The sequence below is a fragment of the Centroberyx affinis genome, unplaced genomic scaffold, assembly GCF_046629955.1.
Source record: "Centroberyx affinis isolate AG114_WGS23_722 - 3 ecotype Tasmania unplaced genomic scaffold, CSIRO-AGI_Caff_v1 ptg000297l_1, whole genome shotgun sequence".
In the NCBI taxonomy this organism is placed as follows: Eukaryota; Metazoa; Chordata; class Actinopteri; order Beryciformes; family Berycidae; genus Centroberyx; species Centroberyx affinis.
In genome coordinates, this window is record NW_027278975.1 from 543363 (window position 1) to 569421 (window position 26059).

A 26059-nucleotide genomic window follows, 5' to 3' on the forward strand; every position below is an offset into this window, starting at 1 on the left:
ATAACTCACTGTTGGCTTGGAGAATCATGTTCCACAATGACACACATAATAGAACCCTGAGAATCCTGCTGTAGTTTGTTGATATACGTATATAGTCTCTATTTTCACAATAGAGTGCTGAAGCCCCGGGGGATTTCGTCCATCATCCGAATTGGTTTTGTGTTCTTCCTCATTGTACAGTGAAACCTGATTAGGCAGAAAAGTGGCACTTTGAAGAATCTGGTTTGGCAGAAAGAGATGAGGAAGAGATGCAAAGGAAAGAGGACGAGGAGACGTAACATGATTTACGATATGAGCCCAGCCTTCTCATCTGATCTGTTGCTGCTGTCTTTCCCTTTGTCTCCTGCCCCTGCCAGGTGGAGCCAACAACAGCTCTGACACAGAGAGCCTGCCTTCACCCCGCTCCTCAGAGGACAGCAAGGCAAAGGAGGAGGTCTCCGGCAGGGCCAAGGCCAACTCCAACACCGGGGACAAGGAGGCGGCCGGCTCAGACATGGGCCAGGCAGGGGACGAGAAGCCCCCGGGCCAGGGAGACGCGGACACAGCCATCAAGCAGGAGGTGAAGACCGAGGCAGGCGAACCCAGCAAGGAGCAGCTGCAACCACCTCCAGCACCGCCACCTAGCGACGCCACAGACAAGAAACCTCCCACTGCAGAGTCGGAGGACGTCAAGAGCTCCACCAAGGGCTCCAAGAGGGACCACGGCGCCAAGACAGGCTCCCACGGGGACAGTGACTCTAGTGCCACCTGCAGCGCTGATGAGGTGGAGGAGACAGACAACACAGACAAGAACAGGTAGGAGCTCACAGCAGGAGTTATGGCAGGGATGAGTTTGTTTGTTTTTTCCCAGGTGTTTTTAAAACGCAGAAGACAATAATTTCCCATTCATTTCCAGTTGAGATACCGTTTTTCTGCTTTTTTGTGTCACTGTTCACATCCCTGTTTCCTGGATGGGATTGTAAGTATCTGAGGTCTCAGCTGCTTGTTGAGGAGTGGTTCCCTTGGTGTCCTACATCTCTGGACTACCAGAGACATCAGAAAATAAAGCAGGGAGGGTTTTGAAGTGTTATTAGTTGCCTAGCTACAGTGTACAGTAGTGAAGCCATATTTGGCAAGTCACTTGGGTGTACACTGCAAGTTGCTTTCCTTCTCCCTATCAGCCAAAGATTTTGTTTGTGCTTTGTATGAATGTGAATACGTGGATGTGTATAAGTGTGTGTGTATCTCAAGACAGACACAAGAAGTGTGTGTCAAAGTGCGGGGGAGGGGTGATTAGTCTTGTGTTTGCACGGTATTTGTTCAATTTTTTCCATGACAGCAGACTGCATGTACTGGCAGAGCCGAGGGAAACGCTGCCCTCTGTGCCAAAGCAAACAATGGGTGTGTGTGTGTGTATGCAAGCATGTGTTGGTGCGCTTGCAAATGTGTGTGTTACTGTGATTCAGTGTATGCTGTGTGCCTTCTACAGATGTGCGGTATAAGGATATGAATTTTCAGAGGGTTTTTTTTTTTTCCAAGATCTCAGGCCTATTGGACACACTCGTCCGATCCATTTCCAATGAGCATTCCTGTTTTTCTGCTTTCCCCCATTATTCCCTGTATCAGTAAGTGAGGGTCTGTATGAGTGAATGCTTCTGTATCTGCCGGGGGGGGGATGGGAGGGCAGGCTTGTGGGATGGAAACACAATCAGAACCTCTGCTCTCTTTGTGTTTTTCTAATGCGACATTCTAGTCGGGGTCAATCTGTGTTTATGAGCAAAGCAAATAAGAGAAGGCCGTCTGTGGCCATATTAAGGAATGTGTGGTAACATCCATTGGCAGGAACAGTGAATGGGAAACTTTATGTTCTACTTCTAGTCGCTCACCCCCCCCCCCCCATTCTGTCTGTATCTTTAGAATGACTTCTCCAAGGCCAAGCCTGCTGAACTACACTCACGACGGGGTCATATCCTCACCACTGCAGAAGCCCCTGGACCTGAAGCAGCTCAAACAGAGGGCTGCTGCAATCCCACCTATTGTGAGTCACCGCTTTGAGTGTGTGTCTGTCTGTCTGTCTGTCATGGCACGCATTTTTCATTTTCTTTTCACACATTACACAGCAGTGAGTTGGAGTCCATCTTGGCTTCACCGTCCTTGGAAAACATCTGTGACCTAGGCAGCATCTGTAACAGAATTGATTTGCCGAGCTCTGACACTAAACCCCCACCACACACATACACACACACTGCAGTGGTATCAAGGCTAGCCCCCTGTCTCTTTGCTCACAGAGATAACAGTATGGCAGCTGAAATTGTTGAGTCATATTTATATGAGATAAGCAAGCCAGATGGAGGAGTGGGGGATAGATTGACTTGACTGAAGAAACAAGATGCCAGGCATTAGGGAGAGTTTAGAATACAAAGAAAGAAGGGATTTTTATGGGCTATCGCTGTCATCAGATATGTGGCTGCCCATATGTTTGTCAGGTGAGTTTTTGTTTTGTGTGTGTATATAACCTTTTGCTTTACATCTCTCTCTCTCTCTGGGTAGATGCCAGAGGCATCGGTACAGGGCGGTCAGCGGGGCGGGGGTGGTAAGGCAGTGCTGCCCCCCCATGCCCTGGCACTGTACCAGCAACAGATCACCATGGCTCACGGGGAGTCCTCTCAAGAGGCCAAACAACAACAACAACAGCAGCAACAGCAGCTCCCAGGCCAGCCAGGCAAACAGCAGCCTTACCCACCACAAGCAGACAGAGACAGGGAGGCTCTCCTCAGCAGCAGCCCTCGCATCCGCCCCCGTAGTCCTTCCACCGGTGACAAGGATGGTATGCACACTCCCATCAGGGCAGAAAACTACCTTTATAGCCTACAGGCCACAGTGGCTGATAAATCCCTTAAAGCAACAGTCGCATCAGTACTTTACTAGCCAACTAGTTTGTAGATTGTTGAACCTCCAAACAATGGTTGGTTAGCTGCCAAAGTTACACACTTAACAGCCCCTCCCACAATTCAGTGTGTGTGGAAAGGGTGTTAATCTCCCCCTTCTGATTCCGTCCCTCTCTTCCCTCACCAGCCACTCCTTTACCTGTTCTCCCAATGCCATCATTTTCTCTCTGCATGATCCCTAGTATCACTGTCCTGCAGGTTGTATCAGTGCATAACATGCTATATTGCTGGATTATTTGAATCTTTGAAAGATGTGTGTGGCATGAATGGGTCTACAATCTTGTAGTGATGTTAAACAAGATTAGCAGTGAAAAATAAGAATGGATTTAAAAAAAAAACGAAAATGGAGGTTAATGAAAGCACTGCATATGATGCAGTTTTAGTAGCATTTGATCTAGTTTTACTTAGTTGGTCCTTGCCACATGCTCTAACCTTGAGCCTGTGTTCTCTAGTGTTTAGGGGATTCAAGTGTTTCTGGGACACTCGTGGAGAGGGAACTGATGAATGATCTGGTATTGCTATTGACCCAGAAGGGAATATAGTCTAGTGCAGTGCACTAACAGTAAGCTTTAGGGTTGTGAAAATCAGAGAGCACATTATAGGACTTGTAGCAATAGTCCAGAGAAAGACAGCAACTTTTATGGCCACTGGCCACAGTGGCTGTGAACTCCAAGGTACACCACTTTTTCCCAATCACTTAGATTTTCAGAAAAGAAAAAACAAATAAAATATAATATTATAAAATATGTCTGTTTACCTGCTACATTGGTAGGTAGAGTAGACAAACTTACAAGCTACAGTCAATATTTACTAGCATTTGGCTGGCGGCAGGTACTTATTTCACACTATGTGGTAGTTGTAGTGAAGTGTTTATGTTTGTGCAAGTGTGTGTGTGAGAGAGAGAGAGAGAAATTCTGTGATGATGTGATGAGCTGCGGTGTGTTTGTATCCCTGCAGAGCTGGAAGGCAACGAGAGGTGGTTACAGACTCTCCTTCAGGGATTACGTAGGTTCACCCCCTTCCCTTCACCTCCCTACTCCATTCCTTGCTTATAACACCTTTACCACACTACAGCTCGATCACCTCCTCAGCTGGGTTTTATTGCGTGTACTTTACACTAAACATTAGCAGTGGGTTGGTGTGTGTATGTGTGTGTGTGTTCTCTTTAACATCAGTGGTGATGCCAGCCTGGCTGTGGAGTGGTGTGGCTGATTGTGCAGATGCTGCCTGGCTGTGCTCCTTGCTCATGGATGATAATGATGATGATGGTGATGTTGATGACAGCAATGAGCTAGCAGTGGCCAAAGGACAGCTTTCTGGTTCAGTGGATGTCTAGTTGAGTGCTGTGCTTTGGCCCTGACTCTGTTTGTGTGTTGCTGTTGCAGACAAGTCCCGGGCTTTCTCTCCTCATGGTGAATCCAAGAAGCAGGCGTTGGGCCCAGATGACCAGAGGGCTGCCAACTTGGGTCGGCCGGTACTCTCCCCCTACCCCCTGTCCCCCCGAGACATGGCCAAGATCAGTCACGACCAGCACCTGTTGCATTATAACTGTGAGTCCCCTTCTCTGTACTGTCCTATCCAATTCTTTACATGCGTTATACATGTGTATATATTGCACGGTTTGGGTCAGTTCAGTATCACGCAGTTCAAAATGTAAATTGAAACTACAACCGACTTACTAATGGAAGAATCTAAACTCAATGATTTCTCAACAGAGTAGCTATAATAGCCTCTCTATGGCACAATCCCTGAACAGATTGAACTGAAAGCGAATTGACCCAACCAAGACATGTTAAAGCAATAGTCTAATCTCTCACTGTGTTTTCGGTCAGCGTTCCAGCAAGGCGGCCACGCTGCACCCCCTGGTCTGCAGCAGGACAGTGGCAGGCTGGCAGCGGTGAGACCCCTCCACATGCCAGAGCCACCACCTCTTATCTCCTCCACCAAGCCAGGGGGCTCCATCACACAGGTATAGCAGCACACACTCACAAATACAAACCAGGGTTCCTACGGTCATAGAAAACCTAGAGAAGTCAGGGAATTTGAAGATTTGTTTTTCAGCACTAGAATAGTCGTAGGAAATGGTACATATCCATAGATATTTGGAAGGGTCATGGATATATAATATTTTTCAGCTATTTAAGTGTTTAACATCAACCTTGGTGATTTTTGTAGTTAGTTTTGAAGAGATAATTTCCTTTGTTATCAAATTTCCTGATTATATAAGTCCCAGCTTGTTGTACTTGTCACTCACCAAAACGAGGAATGTTGCATTCAAATCAGCTATTTAACAATAACAGGACGGATTAAGTTAAACATTGTCCATGGAAAATGTGCTACAGGTCATGGAATAGTAATGGAAAAGTCGTGGAATTTGTTGATCAAAAACCCCAGAAATCCTGACAAACTGATTTCCAGGCACCAACAAAACTATATGCTGTCATTATGACTCATATGTTTACCAAACCAAATGCTGTGTTCGTCAGGGCACCCCAGTGCAGTTGCACAGCCCAGCTCATGGGTTGGACCATGGGAAGATGCCCCCCACGCCGATGGGTTTGTCTTGGATGGATCAGAGGAAAGTGGGTGAGTCCAAGTGTCTGGAGTGGCTGGAGCACTCCCAGCTTTGGTTTGCTGGTGAGTTGCCCTCTACTTCTAGCACTGCCTATCACTTCTGTTACACATATATATATGTATATGATCATTTTAGAAACACAGGATTATTTGTTGAATCTGTTGTAATGTTGGTGATCATGATATTCAAGTCTGTTCATCTGTTGCACTCCCTGTCGCTGTGGAAGACTGTGGGCAAAATGCCTAAAAAGTCAATTAAAATTGTACTTAACCATCAATTCAGTTCCGGTTTTCCGACATTTCTTTTTTCTCATCCTCTCTCTGTTCCTCCCTTGCTTTCCCACACTGGCTTACCCTATGCAGGAGGTCCTTATCCCGTGGTAAAGCAGGAGCAGCTGTCCCCTCGCGGCTCGTCCTCCCAGGCTGAGAACCTGTCCACCCAGGGAACACCTCATGATAATGCTGCAGGACGTGGTGGGTCACACTAACACACCACTCTCTGACCCCGTAGATTAATGGACAAATCCTCTTCTCTCCTATTTGATTCCCATAAAAATTTGTTTTGGTGCTTCTGCTGTGGTCCTTGTCCTGTATAGTTAAGTGGGTAGGGCATGACGCCAATACTGCAAAGGTTAGCGGTTTGATTCGCTCCCTGTATCTATAATCTTTGGATTATAATGGCATTAATTCCTTTCTTATTGTTATTCTCTTCTTTACAGGGTCCATTCCAGCTGTCCAGGGGGGTAGCATCACTAAGGGCATCCCAGGGACCAGAGTGCACCAGGACTCTTCGATCTACCGAGGGGGCTCCATCACTCATGTAAGCTTAGAGCTCCAGTGGACTGTGACTAGTCTAGGTCTGTGGATCTTTCTACAGTGTGCTATACAGAAATGTGGTTTTCTGGACAGGGGAAGGGTCCTTGTCCCATCCCTGCTAAAGACTCTTTACTTTCTCTCACCGCGCTGTTGATTTGTACACCTATGATGAAATAGAGAGCAGCAGAGCAGTGTTGAGAGGTCATGAGGCAGGCCAAGTGCTGCGGCTGCAGGATCTCCCTGCTGGTGTGACATAACCACAGCTCTGACTAGCCCCTGTCGCCCTAGCAACAGGTACACACTGTACCACGTCTGTTCCCTCCTTTATTTATCTGTTTACTCTGGACGCTGGCTAAGCCCGGTCACTGATATGCCCACTGTAATACCGCAGCCAACTGGCCTACAAGAGAGGACGGCTGCTGGGGGGGCTGTTATCCACTCAGATAACTAAGGGAAAGGTGACAGAGGTCATATATAATCAGTGCTGTTGTAGAGGCACAGCTCATTTGTTTGTCTAGCTGGCTACTAGGTGGATTGATTGCTGTGTGTTTGTAAGCACCTAGATAAGGCAGAGTTGCACTTCCTGGAGGGTAGATGAGGGCTGCCTTGGCCAGGGCCATCCGATCCTGTAAGCAGAAGCCGCCCACTTCTCCCAGCCTAGTAGCATGGCCCCTGACCTTCACCAGTGTCTCTCCTGTCTCTGCACAGAGCTGTAATCAACGACAGGAAATGTGATCTAGGGCACTACTTGCCCCTCCTCATCCAATGAGGCCCCCCCCCCCCCCCCCAACCACCTTACATAAACCCTCACCAAGCAGGGCGGAAATATGACTCATACTTGGGGTAAAAGTGATGTGACTCAAAGTCCTGACAAAACCTGCTGTCCAATGTCACCTGCTGTTGGCAAGTGGTTGCACCTCTACTTATTCTGGGAGCAGTGTTTTGTTTTTCAGAGCACCCTTTAGCGGGGGTGTAAAAAGCAGCAGCAGCAGGAGTGCAATCGTTTTTTTTTCCGTCAAAGGCACTTTTTTGTGACCCTATATTGAAGTTCAAAAATACCCATGACACATGAAAATAACATCCTTCACAGTGTATGTTACTGATGCTTCCTGTATGACAGTGTAAAAGAAAATGTGGATATTATCATCCAGAAAACACTGTCTGCTGTACCTTGAGATGGTAGACTGCAGGTCCTCATCTGTGCTCTCCTCACCACAGGGCACACCGGCTGACGTGCTGTACAAGGGAACTATAACCCGTCTGATCACAGAGGACAGCCCCAGCCGAGCTGAGAGGGAGCGGGACGAGGGCCTGTCAAAAGGCCAAGTGGTCTATGAAGGCATCAGCGCACACATTCTCACATATGACCGTAAGTGCTTCAGCTACACTACAACATACTTTATGCCATGGTCTGGGAGAGTACTCGATTCTGATTGGTTGGAGGGAGTCCTATTTTCATTCATTTCATTCAAGGTATAAGACCTTTGACACAACTGTTACTTAACTGTATGTTCAACAAATATAATGCTTTCCATGGAGGCAACCACTTTGCACTTTTCCTGCATGTCATCCATTCAAATTAATATACACCTCATTGGGTATTATCCCTTATCTAATCATCAGTGTTTACCTGCCCATACTAAAACTATTTCTGCATTACCACTTGACCCCTAACGTTTTGTTGTCATTTCTAACCTTTAGGCCCAGCTTCTCAGAACCTTAAAGATGAGGGCCGTGGTCCCGGGCAGCCTGGGGAGATCCTCGGCCTGAAGCGTCCATATGATGTTATGGAGGGAGGTATCTCCAGAGGGCTGCCTATGAGGGACTCGCTGTCTGCAGCCAACTGTGAGGGTAAGGGACAACCCTCGGTTAACCCCTCGTCATTCTCGCAATGAGCTGCTGGATATAATCCTCTTCGACCCTTGTTTAATCACATTTCACTCTGATTATTAATGAAAACATTTTTTTTCGTAGTCTTAAATCCTCCTGCCCCCACCTCCACCTCTTCATCAGGTCTGATTGGTCGAGCCATGCCTCATGAGCGGGACAGCCCGCACCACACGCCCTACAAGGATGCTCACCACATCCGTGGTTCCATCTCACAAGGTAGGACAACACTATAAAATACAGTGATGTGACTCCTCAGTTCAGCCAGGATGACAGGAATTTCAGCTAAGAGTGATCATACAAAGAGCATCATTCACGTCAGTGTAAATCTCAGCCGAATGTAAATTAAAATAGATCCTGACTCCAGTATGTGTTTTTGGTAACTCAAGAGGAGGAACCAGCTTTTATTAAGGCTGACATTTCTTTTAGAAATCATAGTTGAGTGGGTAAGGTATGCATGGAGATAAACATGGCAGATGAAAATGTCACAACAGTACTGCATAATCTTAGCAATCAAATAAAAAAAAATGGTGCAGCATCTTTGAACTGAATGTAAATGTGGAAGCTTGCAAGATAATACCGTTACATTCATCTGTCACCTGTTGGCACTCTCTAAGTGAGTTTTTCTAAAGGTGCTGTTGTCCATCAGACTGCACACTCAGTGCTCGCTCAGCAGAACCAGAAAGAGAAGACTGCTTTTTCCTTTAAGCAACCATATATTACTAGCTTAAAGAATTTTTCCTTCTGGGAAATGTACTCCCATAGTGATATTCATATTGATCTAAATCTAATAGAAATGAAATCAGATAGCTGTCATGTCCCATCTCTCCCAGAGATGGTGTAGTGGATAAAACCCCTAACCTGACGCACCAGATGGTTTGTTACACAGAACCATCTGGGAAGTCGTCCTTGGAAACTGTTTGGAAAAAGGCAGGCACTTTCAAAAAATACTTGACAGATGATTGGATTGAGCCATCTGCCTTTCACCGTCTATCACGGGCTAACTTCAACCAATCAGATCAACAAACCATATGACGTAGTAGGACAGCACCAAAGAGGAAAAACAACAAACTATGTAGTTAGCATGTCGGTAGACGATTCTTGCTGTCTTTGTAAGGAAAATTACTTACTCTCCAGTACAGAAATAACTGATGTTATAGCAGCATCTACGCTAGCCTCTTTAGGAGCCGCCATTGTTGTGAATGAACAGTCGCTTCTCGCTGTCGTCACACCTAAACCACTCCCGTAGCTGCCCTCATAGGATGCTGATTGGTTCGCACCACCGTGGTTTGGCCACAAACGCATAACTTGAAGCTTGGCAAAATGGATTCTCGCGTGATCGTGATCTTGCGAATCCAGCTGCCTCGCAAGGTAATAAAACCCCACCTCTGGACCCACAACCCCTGCTGGTCGAGCACTGAATCACACCAGAACCTTTGCTGTGTCTTCCCTGTCTCTGTCTCCCTTTCTCAGCCTCATTCTGTCTCAATAAAATAAAAAATAGTAACTGAAATGTAATACCCAGTCTCCTTTTAAGAAAAATAAGTTTGACATATTCTCTTTAATTCAGGTATACCTCGCCACCTGGACCCTCAGGACGGCTACATGAGGAGGGAGCCTAAGCAGATGAAGAGAGAGGGCTCCCCGCCCCGCGGGCCCGGCTCACTGTCCGACCCAATGAAGGGCCGAGAGGCCATGGTGCCCACTGTGAAGGAAGCCGGGCGCTCCATCCACCTCATTCCCAGGGAGGAGCTCAGACAGCCTGCCAAGGAGGGCATCATAGCACAGGTCAGCGGCCATCACAACACACAGGTACACAGGCACAACTTTTATAAGCTGACATGGCTAACATCATGACGAGCTAAAAAAGGTAAGTGAATGTTAACGTGTGGTCCACCAACAATCGAATGTTGGTTTGGATGAGAATCTGTGAGCTGGAGATGAGTGTGTACCCATGTAACATTAATTTTCCCTGTTGATTTTCTGCTTTGTCCCGCCTCTCCATTTATCAGAGCTAGATTTACGCCTCTCTAGTGATTTGGACACTCAGCATTACTGACTCATTCTTGTCACGCTACTCTTTCAGGGTACTCCCATGAAGCAGGAGGCAGCTGGTTCAGGGAAACGCCATGACGTCCGCTCCATCATAGCCAGCTCGCCACGTTCCTACCACAGCATGCCCTCCCACATGGAGATGCGCCCGGAGAGGAGCCGCTACGAGGAGGCACCCAAAGGCCGGCCCAGCGCTGTGGTCAGCACGGCCAGCTCCATGGCCCGCTCCTCCCCCCTAACACTGGGGCCAGAGCAGGGAAGCAAGCCCCACCACAGCCCCGTGGGTTATGATGACAAAGGCGCCCTGAGGTCTCCTTACCCTGGGCCCTCTCACCGGGGGTCACCCCTCTCCAGGGAGGCAAGCCAACGCCAGCATGATGGTGGGTATATCTCCTATGAATAGAATAGGATTTTTTTTTTTTTTTTTTGGTCCAGTTTTTTCATTTCCTCAGATAAGATTAAATTTTTTATTTTATTATATCTGACAGGAAATTAGATTGTTTGCAGCAGCAAATGGCAATAGGATACAACCAGGAAAAATAGAATAAAATAGAAAAATGTAAACAAGAATATATCAAATTGGGGTCATATAAACAACTGACAATTTCATTCACTAGAACATGGATTACAGTATTATTAGGGTGTGCAAATTAACAGCAGCAGAACTTAGAAAAGAATGAATGTAGAATATGTATGACATGAAAGTATACCAAGAATATGAAATATATGCAGTATGAAATAGGAGAAATAGAGTGGTGATAAGGATTATATAACAATGAGAAGGAAACCGTTCTTTGGGGCAATTTCCTGCTATTTTGTGTTCCTCATCACGTCTATGTACAGTGTTACTAGTTCCTAGGATGATAATCTTTAATATAATGATAATAGACCTTTTTAGATGGGGTAGTTTTAAGTATTCAGTAAGCAGTTTGGGGCGGCAGCATGGCCTAGTGAGTTCGTCCCCCCAAGCAGAGGGCCAGGGTTCAATCCCCAGTCCAGCAATACCTGTCGAAGTGTCCGTGAGCAAGATACTTAACTCCTACCTGCTCCAGGGGCACCACACTAGTCAGCTGACCCTGCACCCCAACCAAATGGTGAAAAAGTCCATACCTGAAATTCTCCTGTTGTGCTGTTTTCACTCCAGGTTCCAGTAAGAATCCGCCACAGGAGCGTAAGGCCACGCCAACCCCCAGGGAGATGAGTGCCACCAAGTCACCACTCCCCGGTGTGGCGGAGCAACAAGCCTCTCTGGCCTCCTATGAGCGGCTGCTGCAGGGTCTTGGAGCTGCAGACGTGTACCGTGGACAGATCCCCCTCGCCTTCGATCCTGCAGCGCTGCCCCGTGGCATCCCCATCGACCCAGGTACCACAGTCAGATTAGATTAGATGAAACTTTGGTGATTTCCGTGGGGAACTCGGGTCATTGCAGCAGCACATAATAGGCAACCAAAATTTTAACACTAAAACATGAGAATGAAAAATATGTGTACAATAAATAAATGAAAGATCACAACAATATGCCACCACTGTCCTCTGAAACCTCTTCATTTTTCCTAAGTATTATGGTCTTAAGCGTTTTATAACTATAGTCATTTGGTCTTATATGAATGATAAACACTTCCTACTCTTCATACACAGCGGCCTACTACTTGCCTCGCCACCTAGCCCCCAACCCGGCCTACCCTCACCCCTACCCCTACCTGATCCGTGGCTTTCCTGACACAGCCGCCCTGGAGAACCGCCAGACGCTGCTCAACGACTACATCACCTCCCAGCAAATGCACCAGTGGCCTGCAGCCGCCGCCATGGCTGCCCAGCGCTCAGACCTGCTGAGGGGCCTCTCTCCACGAGACCAGCCCCTCCCTCTGCCCTACTCTGCAGCCCCACGCGGTGAGGCTCATGCCATGCGCAGCACACACAACACACACACGTATTCACTCACACACGCTCACACACTTGCCTTATGCTGCTTTCACGTTGTGGCCGTTTACAGTACACATAAAAACGAATGTCCATTATTTTCAATAGAAAAACGATGGAACTCCGCCAACACTGGTAAGTGCCGCCAATTGGATCTACAGATGGAGCTTGGTAACAAATGTTGACTTTTTCCAAATTTTGTCCTCTACCACAGCAGTGAAGACAAACCAAATGTTGAAAAGCCTCACAAAATGAATGCACATACGTTTGTCTGTTGCTTTCAAGATCTTTTCAAGAGTAGGGAATGAGTAAGAACGTTCTTCTTTTTACTGTCTTCTTTTTACTTACTTTACATTTTGAAGAAAAAGTTGTCATGATAAGCTATTGCAATTTGCTATTTTCCTAGACATTTTGAGATAAAAACACAATGCCATTTAACAGATCGCTTTTTATTATATCAGTGTGCATGGAATGGCAATGTTTCCCTTTCACAGGGGCAGCAGTGGTGGAGTCTTGCTCTGCTGTTATGACATCATGACTTTTGCAAACATGGGCTACTCAGAGATAAATGGTCCATTAGTTCACAGAAGTTTGTTTGAAACCATTACTGCCAATCCACATTAATTTGAAGGCCAAATTAAATAATTCCTCTACCGTATAATCAGCAGAACAATGTTCTTTTGAAAGCTGTTCTTTTGTTCATATGAGGACATGAAACTTAATGAGAGCTGGGTTCATGCTGCCCAGGTTTCATTCACTTTCACTGTGGACTTAAACTCCTGCTAACAAAAATGCTCGTTTAAAAAGACATCAAACAATGGAATTACTGTGAGTCAATTTAACATAAAGCACAGTGCTTTATTTAGCTGGATGTGAGCACAGGTCCACCTGCTGGGCATTTCTGCCTGACGCACCTCCGACAGCCATTGAGCCGGCTTCAGGGTCGTCAGCCGGGAGCCACCCTTCACTGACGTTTCGCTCCTTTAATCCCGGAACATCTCAAGGTGGTGGAGCAGCGGCAGGGAGACGTCCCTGCCCTTGCAGCCAGCCCTAGGATCCTTGCTTCACCCACGTCTTGTCCTTTCTTCGGAGCCGGAGCCAGAGCCAGACGCTCCCTTGTTCTGCCACCTCCGCCAGGTCTTTGAGAGCCTTCCTCAGCTTGGAGCCTGTGATCCCAAGAGACTTCAGCAACCGCTGGGTGGATGTTCCAGTGTAGCCTCTGCAACCAACTTCCACTGGATAGGTGAATGCCCTCCACCCTGCTTGTGAGCACGCAGCTGCCAGCTCTGTGTACTTCCCTCTTCCCATGGAACAGTCAATTCAGCCATAATGACCATCCTAGTAGAGGTGGACCAGAGCACGATATCTGGCCGTAGGGATGTTGTGGTGATCTCTTGTGGGAACTTCAACTGATGGTCAAGGTCAGCTCTCATGTTCCACTCGCCTCCGGGTGACAGGATGGACCACTCCCTCGTGCTGCTGCTCTGAGCCTCACCCCCTTGCCTGACAAACTGGATCAGCCGCTGTGATGTTACCGGGCTGGCCCTGTTTGATTCCAGCCTTCGTGCCTCCAGGATTTCGGCTAGCTTACGCAGGACCCGGTCAAGGTGCCATCCATATCGGCCCTGCGTCAACGCTGCCTTGCAGCCAGAAAGGATGTGCTGCAAGCTCGGGTTCTGGGAGTCGCAGAGTTGGCAGGTCTCCTCTGAGCCGTACCAGAGGTGCAGGTTCCGGGGACTGGGAAGGGTATCGTACGTGGCCCTGATCAGGAAGCTCAGCCTTGCTTGGGGCATCCTCCACATATCCGCCCACGTAACGGGCCTGTTGATCACAGCCTCCCAGGTTGTCCATCTCCCTTGTTGTTGTTGGCTCACAGCTCTGATTTTATAGCTCTCCTCTTCCATCTTCACAACTTCAGAGATCACAAGGTCTTTCCTTTACTTCTTTGAGGCTTTGGACCACATCTTGGGTGCTGATCCCCATCCAAAACCGGCCCTGCCTGGCTGCAGCAATCCAACAATCTCCTGGTGTTTCAGACGATTGATGGCCTGGTCTACTGTCTGCATCGCATTCCACTTGCGTCCTGTACGAACTTGGCCCTTGGTATTTTGGACAGACCGGGCAGGTGAGTCTCTTAGCTCAAACACAAGCCTCACCTTCTCCTGTTTGTAGCCCAAGCTGATGGATTTCAGTTGAATCTTCAGGGTGTTTCTCCCAAACAGTACCGTGTTGGAAAGACATCGAGGAAGGCCAGCCATTTACAGATGTACAGTACTGTGGAAAAGTCTTAGGCACCTGTAAAAGAAAAAAATAAAGCAAAGATGCTTTCAAAAATAATTTGAGAAAAGTTTCTAAATATCAAAAATTTACTATAAAGAGCAGTCTACTGACACACTAATGCAGGAAAAAAATGAATAAACATCTAAGACACAATTTATATAAAAACTCTTTGGTGCCTAAGACTTTTGCACAGTACTGTAGTTGTTGGCGTTTGAGTCCATCTTCAGAGCTGTTGTTGAGATGATGTCACACTTCAGGGGCCACATCAGACGTTGGTATAAGGTGAACTGGTAGCACCAGACCTTGAATTTCCCTGGTAGGAAGCTTTGGTCGATCTTACTCAGACTGTCCAAGAGCTGGGATGTGACAGAGGCAACCATGTGCTTGTCGGACAGGTCGGCTGTGTAAAGCCTTCCAAGGCTTCGCACAGGTTGGTCCACCAAAAGCGGGATTTTCTCGCCATCGACTGAGAAGGAGATGTTGTCGTTCCTGACTACTTTCCGGATTGAGAGACTGCGGGACTTGGCTGGTTTTATTTTCATCTGGGCCCATGTTAGCAGCTCCTCAAGGCTTTTCAGGAGTCTGGAGGTGCATGCTGCTGTCTGAAGGAGGGTGGTGACGTCATCCATGTAGCTCCGTAGGGCCAGGAGTCGCTTACCTGACTGGGATCTGACTCCTCGGACCATCTGTCTTCCACCAATTAGGATGATCTAAATGCTGTTGTGAAAAGGATGGAAGAGATGGAGCAACCCATTGCTATCCCTTTCTCCAGCTGGTGCCAACCAGTTGAAATCTCTTGAGTTGTGTAGCAGACATGGAAGTTGTTGAAGTTGTTTGCTACTAGGCTCTGGATGCATGATGGTATATGAAAGACGTTGAGAGCGAAAGTGATGAGCTGGTGGGGAACAGACCCGTTGCATTTGCAAGATCCAACCAAACGTGGAGATCTGATTTACTGCGCTTGGCTGTCTGGATTTGTTCCCAGATCATGGCCGAGTGCTCCACGCAGCCAGGAAACCCTGGGACGCCTGCCTTCTGACAACTGGTGTCGATGTAGTTGTTTGCCAGGAGGTAGCTGGTCATGCGCTTTGCCACCACCGAGAAGAATATCTTACCTTCCACGTTTAGCAGGGCGATGTCTCTGAATTGGCTGATGTTGTGGGAGTCTTTCTCCTTCAGGATGAAGGAGGTGACCGCTCTGCTCCATGCTGATGGGATAGATTGGGTTTTCCAGGCAACACCCATCAGCTTCCACAAATATATACCCTATAGGGTACGCTGTTTGGTCCGGGTGCTGATGCCTCTCTCGCTTGCTCTGCCACCTGTTTGACTTCAGACCATTTGAGGGGAGTGGTGTCAAACTGCGAGGAGGGCTTGGGTGGGCGAGGTACATTGGTGATCCGAGGGGGCTTTCCTTTTGGCTGTCACTGAGCTGGTCTTTGATGTATTCCTCTAGCTCCTGCTCGGTGGTCTGCAGTGTCCCGGTCTTCTTCTCCTACAGTAGGCCCGGGTGTACTTGAAGGGGTCCCGGAAGAAGCTCACCCTTGCCTTCTCCCTGCGGCTTCTGCGTTTCCTGATCCTTTCAGCTCGCCTCAGGTGTGTGAGTCTGACTTTGATCTGGTTCCACAGGTTCTTCAAGCCCTCCTTTTCCTGGTCCTTGGCTTTCCTCCATGATTTCCGCAAAAGTCGTCGCTCCTTTACCAGCTGGAGGATTTCCCTCTCCCGTCTCCCGCTCTGTTTGGGAATGATCCTCCTCTGAGGCATCTCTCCAAATCTTTCTTTGCCTTCCTTGTAGATGATGTGACCGAAGATGTTCAGTTTGGAGGTTGTGCTGCCTCTTAGCGTGTTCTGGAGGGTGATGTGTAGGCTCTGGTCGAAGCTTCTCCATGCATCCTTGTCACTGGCTTTTGGCCACTTGACTTTGGATTTCCGGACTGGCTTCTCTGGTGTTCCTCTTGTGGGTTCCCTGCTTGGTGCTTCATTGTGATGCTCACGCTGTGGGCTGTGCTGTTGTTGATGCAAATCCTGCTGGGAAGACTGGCCTTCCTCTCTCTCACCAACTGCGATGGTGGGATCAGTAGCGCTGTGGTGCTCAACCTGGCTATGATTCCTCCTTGTCTGACCTGCTGCTGCAGTGCAAGCTTGCATCTGGTTGCTGCCACCACATTTTGCCTTCCCCTGGTGGATTCGCAGGCCCAGGTAGGTTGTCACTTTGGACCACCCACAGCCGCATTCTCTCAGGATCCTTTGATCATTTGTCGTTGTCATTCCAGTCGTTGCTGTGTTATCTGTCCTGATTGGTCCATGTTCCATCCTGCCTCTCGGTGGACCACCGGGCTGTTTTCGGCTGATTTCATAGTCTGCTTAAGCTTGTCCCTTACATTGCAACTGTGGTGGGGTAATGAGTTCACATCATTACCCCACCGCAGTTGCAATGTAAGGGACTTACATTGGCTTACATTGCAACTGTGGTGGGGTAATGAGTTCACATAATTTCTATACTTCATATCATTCTAAGTTGTAGCAAACATTGTTTGGTGGTTACAGATTTGGATGTATTGTCTGTTTTCAGAATCTCTTGCTATATTGTTTGTTACTCCTGATTCTTATCTCAGCTGGTTGTTGGATGCCCTGCTTTGATTGAATGTATTTGTTCTAACGGTGGGGAATCAGCTGCCATGCAACAGCATCAGCTGAGGTAAAATTGTAAAGTTGCTCTCCTGAAATGGCCTGCTAGAGAGGGAGAGATTATCAACAAGAGGGGTAACCATGCTCTCTGAGTGTCTGGCTAGTTATTGTCACTGATAGGGGTGATGTGAAACAATGTATTCCTCATTTTCATTTGAATTTTTAAACAAGCTTGGTGAAGTATTTTGGGTACTTTGAGTGGTAGTCAGGTAGGCTTTGCCAGTGGTTGACTATAAATACAAAGGAGAGGGAGTTTGTAATGTTGGTAAAACATTTTTATGAATGACAGGAGCTTTAAATTCATGAGTGTTTTCTATTTAAGGGAGGCAACCTCAAATATCCATGAGAATGCAGTGCAAGCAGCAAGCTAGCCTACTTGGATTAGCATTTAAGCCACTTTTTAAAACATAGGCCACTGACAAGCGGTCTTAATGCATCTTGCAACTTGCAATAAAGTGTGTAAAATAGGCCTGTATCACTAACCTAGACTGATCTGATAGGCAGAGGCAGCTGAGACAATGCCAGGGAGAGAAATGGAAATTAAAGGAGGGAGAGAGTGATGGAGGTGAGATATGGAGCAAGGAGAGGACAGAGCAGAAGAGATGCGAGAGGAAAGGCTGCAGCAACAGGAGAGGAGGAGAGGAGATGCAGCAAGAAAATGAGAGAAGAGAAAGACCAAAGGCTAGCAATGCACAGAGAAATGGGATGGGATCCAAAATGGGTGGACTTTCCCAGGTTTCAACCGTGTGTGTCTGTGTGTGTGTGTGCACATTCAGAATCTGGTCAAAAGCGAACATAAGAGCCCCTGCGAAACACATGCGCACCGCTCCTGGAAATAATCATAGCGGAAGCACTGAATGATGAAACCTTGTTATCAAAATCACCATGACAACGAAAAGGCAGTTTGCTGTTGTGGTTGACTGACATTTTGTAATATCCAGTATGTGAACGCAGCATTATGCTTTATATACCTGTAGCTTCTCCGCCAAGCCCCAGGCTGCCCTATGTGGACCGGCGATTAGGTCTGTTGTTTTTTACCCTCTTCTTCCTTCTCCTCCCCAGGAATCATCGATCTGTCTCAGGTGCCACACTTACCTGTCCTGGTCCCTCCCTCTGCAGGGGCAGCTGGCTCCCCAATGGACCGCATCACCTACATCCCCGGGGGGAGCACCGCCTTCCCTGGCAGGCCTTACACCACCTCTCCCATCTCACCTGGTACAGTACAGTCCACACCAGCCAACTGTCTGAGACAATATTTCATTCCTTGGTAGATTTTTAACTATCATCATTTTTTACTTTCTGTTTTTTTTTTCTGCACAGTTGGCTCCTCGCACATTAACAAGATGCAAGGCACATCCTCATCTGCAGAGCGCGAGCGTGAAAGAGACCGTGAACGGGACAGAGAGCGGGAGAGGGACCGGGAAAGAGACAGAGAGAGGGAGAGGGAGCGCGAACGGGACCGGGAGAGAGACCGTGAAAGAGAGCGGGAGAGAGAACGTGAAAGGGAAAGGGACCGGGACAGAGAGAGGGACCGGGACAGAGATAGAGAGCGTGACAGAGAGAAGGGCGGGTCTCATGGAAATGTGGAGCACGCCCCCATCTGGAGACCAGGTGCGGAGCAGATTTTCTGTTTTTCCCTACAATGTCAAAATGTAGTGAAACACTGGCAACACTCTGTGCTGTTTGTGAGGAATGTTGTTGGAAGAAAGTTTTGTGCATTTGTGAAATGAAGTGGTAATGTTTGTGCTTCCCAGGTACAGAGCACAGCTCAGGGGGCAGTAGCAGCAGTAGCGGTGTGAGGCCTTCTTCCCACTCGTACAGCCACCAGCACTCCCCAGTGTCCCCTCGCACTCAGGAGAGTGTGCAGCAGAGGCCTAGCGTCCTGCACAACACCGGGGGCAAGAGTCTTTCTGTCAGCGAACACTCCAGCTCCTCTGTGCTAAGGTAAACTGCAGTTTAGCAGTATTTACAAGGGCAAACATCATGGCATTTCTCAACGTGAGGCCAATCCCCATAAGCATGCTGCAGAGAGGGTAACCTTGTTGTTGATTGTCATGTTTACTGACTATGTTTTCTTTGCCCTGCCAGGTCCATGCCCTCAGGGTCAACCCGCTACCCAGGATACCCCGGCCACCTCCAGAGGACAGGTGTGCCCCCTGAGGGCTACCCACCTGGCATGGACTCTAGTGGAGCCAAAGAGCTGAGCCGAGATGGAGGCAAAAGCAGGGGAGGTCTACCCAAGCACGTTCAGGACCAGCATGGGTCCTCCAGTAAATCTGACCCCAAGCTGTCCAGCCCCAGCCCAGGGGGAATGTACCCAGGGTCCTATCCCCCGGCTTCAAGCCGGCCCCCACACCTGCTACCCCCCCAGTCGGATAACCCTCCTGGCCGTGGAGAAAGCGGTACATCTAGTAGGGAAAAGACTCAAAACAAACCGGTGTCCGTTCAGGAACAAGAGCTCCGTGCACTCGGTAAGACCACCATGACTGCGGCCAACTTCATAAACGCGATTATCATGCGTCAAATTTCTTGTGAAACGGGGATGCCAGAGACGGGCTCGCTTGTTGCCAGCAGCGCCACTGATGGTAAGACGCTCTGGATCCCAGGGTCCCCTCATCACCCAGACCCTCCCCCGTCCGTCTGTGGCCTATTGCACGCTGTGGTGGTTGGCATTATCAAATCAGTCCAATTCATTTACATTTTTTTTTCAATGCTATACTATTTTGCTTTTTTCCTGTTTTATGGAACTATCAGTTTTTCTTTATAGACTTAAAGACCACCAAGGGTGCCCTCTGGAAAACCAAAAATTTACCCTGTCCAAATTGGATCTGACTCTGAGATAAAGTGAAAAGAGGCGGTTTACAAGCTTGATAGGAGCAGATTTTTGAAGTTATCATGGCAACCAACTCAACACATTTGGTATTTGATTTTCCATGAAGAAGAGCAAGATCCTAGGTGCCCTTTAAGGTGTCATTCTTAGGTAGTTAAGCTGGTGGGACATTAAGGCAGAACATCCTTTGCTGCTTATTTTCATTTTCTTTTCATTGAGGATGTGACTTGAACTTAACATGTGGCACCCCTCCCTCCTCCCAATGTCTGCTGCTAACTTTTGGAGATAAATCAGAAAATATTTAACACACTTAAAATCTATAAGCCCTAATTATAAGAGACTTTTATATACCATGTTAAATTCAAACATTTTCATTCTGGAGTTGTTTGTACCTTGACATTAGTATTTTCCACGTGCATTGGCTCTACCCTGCTACTGCATGTCTATTTGAGGTACTCTATGCTTTATCATTTTGTTATCATTTCCATTACGTTCGTAGGCCCACTTTAAACACATTGTACTGGTGCACCACTTTGGACATTGGCCATATGTAACCCAGGTGACTAATAGGGAGGTGACTATTAGAGAGTCAGTGTGGCGGTCCCTTTCAATAGACATCATTGTGAGTCACAAGGACGATTATGCCAGGATAGCCAATCAGAATACAGCATCTGCTGAAAGCCTCACCAACCACCAGACAGCCTCCCTGGGGTCCCAGACAGCGCCGGTGTTGCACAGGAGGGGGGTGGGAAAGGGGAGGGACAGGGAAAAGCATCGGGGGAGGTGAGACTCTCAGCCGTCCAGGGGGAGGGGGGTGCTGCAGCTTCTGGCCCCCAAATCTCTGCATGTCCTTATTTACGCCTCACTGTAATTTATGCTGATTTTTTTTTTCCACACGCCAAACGCTCAACATCTCTCAATCAAACTTCTGAGAGTTTGTCCATCATTAGGAATGTCATTTTGTTTTGTTGTTTTTCGCTTGTCAAGCAGTGTGCCACATCTGTATTTATTACATGCCTGTAGGGCAAGTGACTGCATGCTGAGCTCAGTTGAGTGTTGTGAGGTAATATACTCCTACGTATAGAGTAGTCTACATGTAGCATGCTTCTTAAAATTGATGAAATACTGCTAGATAGACTTAATAAAAGCACATCACCCTGCAGTTGGCATGCTTTCACCAAGCAGTGACTATAGAAAGAGATATGCAGTCCATTGAAAGCTGTTACTGAAATGGACCCAGAGTCTTTTCTGTACTGTAGTTACTAGCTAAAAACAAAAACCACAGCATGCTGTTCCGCTGGGGGACTCATCCTCTTCGGGAGTCCATAGAGTAAATGCTGCCGCCCCCACGCTGAACTTACATCACCCTCTCCTGAGATGAATGCTGTAGTGCAAGAGTATTGTAAGAAAACACACACAGACACATCATGCACAAATCAAGAGAGAATACTGAAATTGGCTCATGGTGCTCTCCAGAGCATGCTGGTGGAACGCCTTAAGATGAAAGGTGCAACAATAATAGCATATGGCTGAGGATGGCTGGGTCCATTTCGAGTGCTTTAACGCTGCATTCATCTGGTCTTTTTTCTTGCATAGCCTACTTGTCTCTGAAACAATGCCTTTATGAATTGTTGCTGTAGCTGTCCAATATGAGAAGATGGCCTTTAATACATCAGTTAGAAAGTGGCTTTCTATTATTGTCATTTCTTCATGTTTGAGCCATTTGAGCCAAAAGCAGTCAATTTTAGGGCCATTTCTGGTCAAAGCTAGGCTTGTTAGTCAGTCTGTTAGATGTGAAATTGAGGCCTATCCTTAGAGAAGAGTGCACTATAAATAAGTCATTAGAGATCTGAAGTACCTTGTCACATCCATCACTGTCATATATCACATTTTTGGAGGAAAACTTGCCCTTTGAGCTTTTATGTGGAGATGCCACATTAAATGTTTAAAGGGCACACCTAGCAAGTCCTGATGGATGGACAGATGTTTCTGAATTATGCAAGTTCTCTTCAGCAGGTTTTAGAGTTCTTGCATTGTGTTATCTTAAACTGGCACGTAAAAACTAAACTTTTGCCCTTTTTTGTCCCGTCCTTTGCGTGTACCTGGTTGTGTGTGTGATTATGCATGTGGCTCCATATGTATGTGTGTGTGTGCCTGTGTGTGTGTGTGTGTGTGTGTGTGTGTGTGTGTGCGCGCATGTGTATTCGCTCTCTGGGTGTGTCTTGAACTCTCAGCTCAACAGAAGATGGGTGCTATGGAGCAGCATGGTCTGTACCGGCCTCCATCTGAGGAGAGGCTGTCCCCCGGCCAGCAGCCCCCGTCCCCCTGTGTTAAAGGCAGCCAGAGGGTGGTCACCCTGGCCCAGCACATCAGTGTAAGTCCACTCAAAAGCTGTGTTACCAATGGTAAGAACAGCACAATAACATGTAGTAATATGTCTAGTCTACTGCAATATATTCTGTGAACTATGCAAGCTGCATGTGTGTCTGCACTAGTGTCACCAAGACAAAATCCTGTTCATTCATTGAACTTGGTGGTTAAAGGGATTCTGATGCCGACTGTGCACCAGAAAAGTCAATTTATTTTCTTTCAGTGTTGTCCCATGTCTGAGATGGATGTGTCTTTATTGGTAACAGGAGGTGATAACTAAGGACTACACCAGGCAGAGTCAGCAGCAACAGCAAAGCTACCACAGCTCTCCTGTCCTGGACCTGACCCGTCCACCCAGCGCCCCCCAGCCCCCACCCACCTCCCAGGAGTCTGGCCAAGGGCCCCGCTACACCCCAGAGTGCCCTGGAGGAGAACGCAACAGAGACCGGTAGGAACCTAGCCCGTCTCTGTCATACATGAGCATTCTAGGGAGACAGAAATATTTGTTAAACCTATCGGCTGGGCGTCATTATGATCCTCGACCCTCCTTACTATTGGTTGCTTGTAATATTGGTAATCAAGGAATTAAGGCTTATTCTGCATGTCCCTCTGGATTAGTGTCTGCTTAAAGTGTGATCATTACATACATATATGTACTGTATATGTGTGTGTCTGTGTATTCTCCCCAGGTCTCCCCCTCAGCCCAAGACATCGCCTGTCAGTGTTTCTAATGATGGTATTGAACCAGTGTCTCCTGCTGGAGCCATCTCTGAACCAGACATCCAAGGAGGGGCCTCCTACCCCAACGAGCAGGGAGAGCAAGGGTAAGACCTCGCACAGCCATAGATCTACACACAAACAACTTGGATCTCAATCAGATGCAATCCAAAAAGTATCTGCAAATACCCTTTTTATGATTTCTATTATCATGCTTATGTGCCAAATGGGTGAGCTTTCCTACAATTCAATGAGTGCAAGAAAGTTTTGACAATCACATCATAGTCAAGTCAGTTAACCTTTCTGTGATTGACAACTTACCAGACATCATCTGAGTAGTTGCTGCAGGATGAACGCCACCCATCTGGTATTCAAATTGCACGCATGCGAAAGTAGTGCAAACCTGCTATATACATTACATCAGATAGAGAAATTTTACATATTGAGATATCACATCTAGAGAACCACACCCCCGCTAATCAGGGACCAATAGTGTTCTTTTTCAGTGTTTGTAAATTTGATTATTTCTTGAATGTGAATGTTCGTGAATGTTTAAGAAAATGAATATGTTACAGGAGTTGGATTATATTTGTGTGTGTTGACCTGGTGCTCGGTCCTCTCTCCTCCCACAGAATGGGCTCCCGCTCCCCTCCCAACGCCTCCCAGCCCCCCGCCTTCTTCAGCAAGCTGACCGAGAGCACCTCAGCCATCGTCAAGTCAAAGAAACAGGAGATGATCAAGAAGATGACCGTGGTGGGAAGTGACGGCGATTTCAGTAAGTCTGATCTCAGCGCCGGCATGACGGCATCTCTCACAGCTCGGGCATCAATAACACATCTCGTGTGATTTAATAAAGAGAATGGGCTCTTATGAGGAAACCCTGTTCACACTTTTCAGATGCCGGTCAGCCAGGAACAGAGATCTTCAATATGCCAGCGTCTACCACCGCAGGTAAGCTGTAGCCGTGTTATGAATTATCAATGGACAGGACAAGTGAGAAGGCGGCCTTTCGTGACACACTTTTGTTGTGCAAATGTTTTAGTAAGCACTGTAGTGAATGTGTGTGCAGTGGAGGGTCAACATGGCCATACCTCCCCTGGTAATTGAGCGCCACAGCAGCAGTGCCTTTGTGGAAGGATTGTAAGCCCTAAACAGAAAGAACTAGGCTTTGGCCTGTTGTAGAGCTTGTGCATTAGCCACTCACTGGAGAGAGCAGTACTTCCTTGTTATTTAGAGAAGTTCCCCTGTCCTCTGGCCAGTCTCTGGAGATTCCTAACCTACATAATGCCCACTGATAGACTGAAAGCTGCGTCAGCACAAATGCAATGGCTCCTCCCTCACTGGAGATGTGCTGACTGTTTTCTTCTCCTCCCATCCTTTCTCGGCTCTTGGGCTGCTCTCAATCAATGTCTCTCTCTCTTCCCTCTTTACATTTTCTTCCTGCTCTTTCCTTTCCGGTCTCTCTGTTTCTCTGATTTTTATATCCCCCTGTTGCTTACTACTCTTCTGACACTACTGAATGATGTGGTTCTGTCATCCCCCCCCCCCCGTTTCCGCTTTCTTTCCTCTCTTCTCTATATTTTTTTTGTATCTCCTTGCTTACTGCCCCTCTGACACTACTGAATGCTGTGGTTCTGTGACTGCCATTACCCTCCCTCTTTTCTTCCATTACCCTTTCTGCTGTCTCTTTTGCTTCCTCTTTTCCTCTCTTACTGCATATCTGATTGTACTGGTTCTGTCCCTGCCCTCTAACTTGGCGCATACACCCCCCCCCCCCCCCCCCCCCCCCCCCCCCCCTGTTTTCCCAGGACCTGTGAGCGTCCGCAGCCACCCGGCTCCAGAGGCCTCTGGTAACTCAATAGGTCTGGAGGCCATTATAAGAAAGGCCCTGATGGGCAAATATGACGACCAGGCCGAGGAGCGCTCCCCGTCCAGTGCTCTTAACCCCATGGCTGCCGGTGTGCCTGCCACTATGCCTGTAGTTGACGGACGGACTGAGGACTTCTCACAAGGTGCGACATCCTCAAACACACTGTCTGCGTCTTGTGTTGGATCCTGCTGATCACTACTCATGTTCACACTGCAGAAGTGGAGCGCATTTGTCTCATGAAAAAAATTGACTGTTTATTTCAAAACGAAAGATAGTCGCACATTGTTCTGCACAGCTTTTGCATAGGGCCTATACTATGTACTTCCTTATTGAGAGGGAACATGAATAGTTCACCCATTCAATTTCCATCAATATGAAAAAAACTTTAACAACATGGAATATATCAAAATCTCACATGCAAAATGTACATGTATACAAACAATGCATTCAAAAGAACTTAAATTAATTAATCTGAGATAAATAGCCTATTCACATCAAGCATAGCACCATCATCATCACTATTATCAAATCCAACTCAGCGTTAGACCTTGAGGACTCTCAAGAAGTATTTAAATAGTATAAGTATTTAAATAAGAAATCAAATCGGCTTCACTCTTCAATAAAACCATTTCAAAGTCACCATCCCTCTCAAACATTGTTATGTTCTCAGTCCTTTTATATTTTAAGGAAGATATTTTATGATTGAATTGTCCATTTCATTATTTAAACAATTGACTGCATTTACGATTATTTATTACTTGATTTAGCTTTAAATTTGTCATATTTTTAACAGATCTAAAGCCCTGTTCAAACTGAATTAGTTTAGTAGGGGAGATCCTGTAATTGGAAATGCCACTGGCATCCGTAATTTTAATCCAGCAGTAATATATTATATCTGTAAAAAAGTCCAGAAAGTACAAAATCTGGAGCAAATTAGGCACCTTTTTTTGGTAGAAGGTGGTTAATGTCTTCTGGTAATTGCAATTCAATTTGAATTTACATTTCTGTAACGTAATAATGCATTGAGGTTTTTTTTTAGGCAAATTGCAGAGATCCTTTATCCCGTACTAATGGTACTGTGCATTTACACACATAGCCTATCCAGTTCAAATAGTTCTTCATTTAAAT

At 47.0% G+C, this 26059-nt stretch overlaps 1 protein-coding gene across 1 annotated transcript in view; it reads left to right on the top strand.

Annotated features, from left to right (window-relative positions):
* The window catches only part of ncor2 (nuclear receptor corepressor 2), a 98654-nt gene that overhangs the window by 68557 nt on the left and 4038 nt on the right, over window positions 1-26059 (top strand). Inside the window, 26 exon segments of the mRNA XM_071515012.1 lie at window positions 357-795; window positions 1912-2017; window positions 2530-2806; window positions 3885-3932; window positions 4313-4521; window positions 4801-4896; window positions 5414-5513; window positions 5868-5975; window positions 6221-6321; window positions 7536-7686; window positions 8025-8168; window positions 8331-8423; window positions 9775-9992; window positions 10291-10636; window positions 11401-11619; window positions 11895-12146; window positions 18264-18359; window positions 18465-18773; window positions 18917-19088; window positions 19233-19615; window positions 22209-22348; window positions 22611-22792; window positions 23034-23168; window positions 23694-23836; window positions 23959-24012; window positions 24870-25073. Of these exon segments, the coding sequence (XP_071371113.1) occupies window positions 357-795; window positions 1912-2017; window positions 2530-2806; window positions 3885-3932; window positions 4313-4521; window positions 4801-4896; window positions 5414-5513; window positions 5868-5975; window positions 6221-6321; window positions 7536-7686; window positions 8025-8168; window positions 8331-8423; window positions 9775-9992; window positions 10291-10636; window positions 11401-11619; window positions 11895-12146; window positions 18264-18359; window positions 18465-18773; window positions 18917-19088; window positions 19233-19615; window positions 22209-22348; window positions 22611-22792; window positions 23034-23168; window positions 23694-23836; window positions 23959-24012; window positions 24870-25073 (4725 nt within the window).